This window comes from the organism of the source record quoted next, unplaced genomic scaffold (assembly GCF_019419815.1).
Source record: "Pyrus x bretschneideri cultivar Hongxiangsu unplaced genomic scaffold, Pyrus_bretschneideri_v1 Contig1, whole genome shotgun sequence".
NCBI classification, from domain to species: Eukaryota; Viridiplantae; Streptophyta; class Magnoliopsida; order Rosales; family Rosaceae; genus Pyrus; species Pyrus x bretschneideri.
Window position 1 is genome coordinate 15,964,502 of NW_025999390.1, and position 6,550 is coordinate 15,971,051.

The window sequence follows — 6,550 nt, forward strand, 5'->3', positions numbered from 1 at the left end:
ACCTACAAACACACGAAAATGAGTTGTAATACGACATTAACTAAGAAATAATAGTACAAATGCACAAGAATAAGCTAGCTAAGTCGCCTAAATATGCTCCTATCAGTACCAAGCAACAACCCTAGGATCATGCCAACAGAAAACTCTTCAAAAAGGATCCTGTTAAAACATCCCCAATGAGCGGCTTTATATGAGGGCTAGAAAATTGGTGGATATAGCCTAATTTAGAGTTTTGAGGAATCTTCGGGGCTCTAAGAAAGAATCTTTCGCAGTAAGGGGCTATATATCTTCCAGGCTCTATATGGAGCTATATATTTTATTTATGTAGTAATTTGATGCCATGGTAAATTTTTTTTTGTCTTAACTTTTCTTAACTTGATTTTTGGATGTGTTATCTTAAATTTTATTTATGAACTTTTTGACCTAAAAAAATTCAAATTTTGACAAAGTTAGATTTTATCACTTATGCACTGTTGTAGGCTCTCTAATCTCAATCTCATCGGTTAGTTTGTTTATATGAAATCAGACAAGATAAGATTTCATTTTAGAACAACCATTAGATTTAATTATCTTATCTCAATCTCATCCAGTGGTTTATTTCTCTGATTGACACATTCTCCGAAATCAAACAAGATTTTCATTTCATAACAACCATTGGATTGGATTATCTTATCACAATTTAGTTATGATATTTGTGTATATTTTCGATTTAGATCTCTAAAGTACCAATGTTAAATTTCATCATTTTTTATGAATTTTTCAATATAGAAAATTAAACACAAAGCACTACATTTTTTTTCCTTATCAATCACACAAAAAATAGTTATTGCTTGTAGATATTTTCTTAATCAAACAAACGGTTGAATAATAAATCCTTAAAATCATGCTTTGGAATAAAAAATAGAGCTCACCCATTTCTAAACCCAAAAAAAAAATTAAAAAAAAAAATTGATTGGGCCCTCAATTTGATGTGAACCCCTTACCTTTTTGGAGCTATATGTAGCCTAACTTTTGGTAGCCTTAAGGTGGATAAAGTTCCCATTAAAATCATGTCCAATCAAAGATCCAGCCCCATAATAAGATATATAAGAAAGAATAAAAAAGAGGAGTGTTAGTAACCTTGTCAGCTTTCATTTTCATACTTCAATGTGAACAATATTCCAACTGTATTTTTTTAAGTTAATCTCAAAATTTAAGGATTTCGATTTAGGGTCAAATTTTATGAAATTCCGAGACAATTTCAATTATTGTACGATTTTGCAAGATAAGAAAAAAGAGCTTAAAAAAATAGAATGAGAAGCTTTGATCAAGATGAGCGGTAGCATTTCTGAAAAAGAAGAATAATAATAATAAAAATGTTGAAGACAGAACAACTTTCTCACATTTTAAGCCATTTTTTCTGTGGTTTGGATATTTAGGATTTATCACCAGAAATTGTGGTCCATGCAATTACTTCCCAAATAAAATCGATGACCTAACTTAGAACCATTGGACCACCTTCGGGGTTCCATTTTTCTTATATGATAGTACTTACATCTCTTTATTAGGGAATTTACATGTTTAATTTATTTAACGACTATTTTTAGAAAAAATCTTTCAAATCGTAGATTATTTAGTTATTTAAATATCTCAAATAAATAAATGGTTTATCATGAATATGTTAATTAATACTCACACTAGTCAATTTATTCCATATATTTGGATGACTATTCGATCTCTGATTTAAATAATTTTTTGTAAAAATAATCTTCAAATGAAAGACTAAGAAATTGAACAGATATAAAATTTATAGTACAAAAGTATTTTATTCGCTAAGTGATTAAATATGTGGATTTTTACATGAGGATATGGTTTGCTGGTAATGGCAGTCATGGCTTATCTCCAGCCCATTTAATGCTGTTAGGTGGGAAGTGCAGTCAAGAAGTTTATCTGAATCTGAAAACAATGTCCATCGGCCTACTGAGATGCATCACTAAAATCTTTTTTTCCTTTTTTATTTCTTAGTTATATATTTTTGTTTCATCACTAATTTGAATTACATATGTATGCATTACGTGACAAATTAAAAGTTACCCATTTGTATCTTCAGGGATATCTTGTAAAATAAGATCATGTACATATACATTTTTTGCTCCCTCTTGCAAGACACATTATAAGATAGAAAAAGGAGTTAAGCTAACATCAATCGTCAGTGGCCGTGTTATGCAACAACAGTCGTTGAGAGCACTCACACCGGAAAATTTGGATTCAAATCTCATATTCCAGTATAAATATGAGTAAATAATGCACTAAAGACTTAAAACTCATATATAAGTGTCTGGTGAAGTTACTCAAATTTAGATTTCAACGTGAGATTTGAATCTAAGATGGAACTCATGTCAACTAGAAAAATGTTATTCAATTAAGAAAAATGAAATTTGAGTTTTGAGTCTAATTCTCTCCAATACACTATGCACATAACCGAATAGTTAGAACTCAAATATGAGTTTTGAGTCCAATGTTCAGAAAATCAAAATACATAAACTCACTATTTTAAAACTCAAAATATAAAAATATGTGTTAAGAATTTGAGTGTCAGCATTGGAAATTCATTGATAGAAATTAGAAGATATGTATAAATCTCTTCCCTCGTGTGTGACACTCTGATACAACAACAAGCATTAATCACTATGGGATTCACATGAATCAACAGTCAGTCGTCCCATAATCATGCCACGTTTCTGCAGACATCGGTGGGTCAAGTAGCATTGATTTTGTATTGATTTCTGACTAGTCCCGTCTTGAACCAAGTTAGATGACTACTGTAGGAAGTAAAAACTGCAACTTGTTCTTGGCTCACGCATCAAATTGCACATCTAACCACTAAGTTTTTACAACAACAAAAAACAAAAGCTCTTATACTTGTTGTCTACAATTAAAGTTAATTGTTTTGTTAGGGGTCTGCATTGAAATTTTCAAAAGTTGGCGTCCGTGCTTTTAAGTTCTTTGACATTTTTGGAGTTCAGAACTCATACAGTTACAGCCATGGAAGCAGTGAGAGAAGTGGAGGAAACTTTGTCTGAGCTGAGGCAAACATTCAAAAGTGGTAGAACCAGAAGCGTTGCATGGAGGAAAAAACAACTCAGTGCACTTCTGGAGCTCATGAATGGCAACGAAGAGAAGATTTTCAAAGCTCTCGATCAAGATCTTGGCAAGCACCCAGTTGAATCTTATCGGGATGAAGTAGGACTACTTCTTTAATTTGTGTTATTATGGCACGACATCTGTTCTTTAATTGTTGCATGAATAATATGTCGATATTGTTTTCATCAATAACAATATAACGTTATTATTCAAATCTCAATAGTTGAAATGATAGTTTTATGTGTGTTGTCTATTTCTGATTGATAAAAACATAGTTATTTTATGATTTGATTAGTTTAACAATTGAGATTTGATTTCTTTTCCATATTTGATTTCTGATCCTCTTTGCCAATTTATCATGTATTTTCAACCATATCGATGGGTGAGAATTTATGGCCTTTGCCCGTGATAAGTTTTAGTATTGAAGCATATACAAGGAAAAAAAAATTAGTTTTGTGTGTATAATACAATAGCTAATTTTGTTTTGCCATTGGATTGTAGGTTGGAGTTGTGAAAAAATCACTCAACCATACTTTGAGCAATTTGGATAAATGGGCTGCTCCTAAAAAGGTACTTTGAAATCTACTAATTGATCTTATTTGTTATGGTTGCATTTGTTCAGCTTAGGTTTTAGCTCAAAATTGTTCAGGAAAGTGAAGCACTGCTGAGTTAGGGTTTTGCTACTTCTATCATTTATGTAAATTTCTGGCATTTGGGCAGGCACGATTGCCGTTGCTTTTGTTTCCAACGAGCGGGGAGGTGCTGCCGGAACCCCTCGGCGTAGTTCTCATATTTGCATCTTGGAACTTCCCAATATGTGAGTGCAGTTGATTTGTAATATGATTGTATATGTTGCATCTAAGGAGATCTCATAAGGTGTGCTGTATTAGATCGTTATGAATAGAAATTTTCGGCGCTTATGCAGCCTTGGCTTTGGACCCTGTGATCGGAGCAATAGCTGCAGGGAACGCAGTGGTTCTAAAACCTTCAGAGCAAGCGCCGGCGTGCTCTTCTTTTCTTGCCAAGACCGTCCCTCAATACTTGGACGGCAAAGCAGTTAAAGTTATTGAGGGTGGGTCAGAAATCAGTGAACTCCTCCTGCAGCAGAAATGGGACAAGATATTCTTTACTGGTATATATTTCTGCGATCACCTTAGAGTACATATATTAGTTCACATCCACGTATTGTGTTGTCATGCTTTGTTGCTTTGGCGATCTCATGAATAAAAACATAAATTTGCCTCTTTCAGGAAGTGCACAGGTAGGGCGGATGGTCATGTCTGCAGCTGCAAAGAATTTAACACCGGTTACACTAGAGCTGGGTGGAAAATGCCCTATTGTCCTGGATTCACTCTCCAATGCTTCAGATTTGAAGGTTTTTTTTGGAGTAACTATAACCTAATGGTTGTGGGATTAAGATCTTCAGCTACACATATTTACTCGTATTGCTTTTGTTGTGTCGGCCTGAAGGTTGCAGTCAAACGAATAGTAGGAGGGAAGTGGGGACCTTGCAATGGACAGGCATGTATCGGAGTTGATTATATGCTCGTTGAGGAAAAGTTTGCTTCCATGGCGGTAAACATAAATATTTGCTTTACAGTTATGAGCAAGGTCTAATGGTCTATCGGAATTGAGATGATTTCATGTCCGATTTGTTTGTGTTTTAGATTGACTTACTGAAGAAAACAATCAGGAGATTTTATAGTGAAAGTCCAAAAGACTCAAAGTGCATAGCTAGAGTCGTTAATAAGCGCCATTTTGAAAGGCTGCATAATCTTCTCAAAGACCCTGTCGTTGCAGATTCCATTGTATATGGTGGTTCACTTGATGAAGAAAACCTGTAACTTCTCAACGCTTTTAGCAGTTCCCCTGTTCGTCGAATTTGGTAAGATAATTCAGAAGTAACTGCTGTCTTATATAATGCTCATCGAACTTTTCAGGTTCATAGAGCCAACAATCTTGTTAGATCCTCCGCTCAATGCTGCAATCATGACGGAAGAAATCTTTGGCCCGCTGCTTCCAATAATCACTGTGAGAAATTGACATAGACCCTTCTGTGATTGTTGAATATTGTTCCAAACTCCAAAAAACCTCCTTACTTTGATTTGTACAGTTGAAAAAGATTGAAGAAAGCATAGAGTTCATAAATTCAAAGCCAAAACCTCTAGCCATCTACGCCTTCACTGAAGATGAAAACTTGAGGAGACGGATTGTATCCGAAACATCCTCAGGAACTGTGGTTTTCAATGACATCTTGATTCAAGTACTGCATTTTTCTCCTCTAATAAGTATTTTCATTTTCCTATATGATTTTCCAAGACCTAACTCCATCACAAATCTTTCTATCTGCAGTTTGTCTGTGATTCTCTACCGTTTGGTGGTGTTGGTCAGAGCGGCTTTGGGAGGTACCATGGCAAGTATTCTTTCGATACTTTCAGCCACGAGAAAGCGGTTATGCGAGCAAACTTCATCATCGAATTTGGGTCTAGATATCCTCCATGGAATGACTTCAAAGAGAATTTTATCAGATTCGCCTACAATTTCGATTACATTAGTCTTGCTTTGCTCTTCCTGGGAATTAAGAGGTAAGAGTTTGTATTGAGTCATAAAAATAAACCGCATGCAAGTGATGCCGCGTGCAAGTGATGGACTGCCCTGATAGATAGGGTATTCCTTTTCAATTCATTGCATCTGGCGTGCAAACATTTCCCCCTCCCCTCAGTATTATTTAGAATATTAATATCGTTTGTAATAAAAAATAAAAGTCGACCTCGAAATTACTTGGAAAAGAAGAGCTACTTGAGGCCTGCTTCTAAGATGGTATCTTACTGTCTTATCTTAATCTTCAAAAGAAAATATTAAGCGTTCATGTTTTATTATTATTTTTTGTTATAAACTACGAAGGTAATTCTATGATAATTGTTCTTCTGTTGTAAGAATTTTATTATAATTATTTGTACTTGGTGTATCTTCTTCTATTTATATTACTGCATTTCATATTTTTTAAATCTTGTATGAACTATAATTTTTTCAACCATCTGACTTTCCTTTTCTTCAAGAACAAAAATAAGAAAATAAGGCTAAGGAGTAACGCGAATATCCAAGTAAGACGGTTCAAATTATTGTACTATATACACTTATACAGGATGATCAGGTGAACCAAATAAATAAAACGCGAAAGTCCAAATAATAACGTTTTTAGGTACAATAACTTTCTCACATTTCAAACATTTATTTTGTTCAGTGGCAGTGACATGATGCATTCCAAATAAAATTAGGTTTAAGCAAAAGATCGTTCTCCCAGTACTTAGGATTTGTTACCAAATTTGTGGTCCCTTTCAAACAAAATTTATGACCTAACTTTAAACGAGAGAACATATTCTCTGGATTTTTTTTGTGAAGATCTACAAAATCTTGTAATTACATC

The 6,550-nt window shown here is 34.0% G+C and overlaps 1 protein-coding gene across 1 annotated transcript; it reads left to right on the forward strand.

Moving 5' to 3' along the window:
• The first annotated feature begins 2,599 nt into the window (after positions 1-2,599).
• LOC103966741 (aldehyde dehydrogenase family 3 member F1) lies at positions 2,600-6,091 on the forward strand. The gene is made up of 11 exons (XM_009379949.3): positions 2,600-2,732; positions 3,006-3,222; positions 3,625-3,693; positions 3,844-3,940; positions 4,049-4,255; positions 4,374-4,498; positions 4,594-4,698; positions 4,791-4,963; positions 5,064-5,154; positions 5,237-5,386; positions 5,476-6,091. The coding sequence occupies exons 1-11, from the start codon at positions 2,710-2,712 to the stop codon at positions 5,710-5,712; spliced, it is 1,494 nt and encodes a 497-aa protein (XP_009378224.2). The 5' UTR covers positions 2,600-2,709; the 3' UTR covers positions 5,713-6,091.
• Positions 6,092-6,550: the final 459 nt, after the last annotated feature.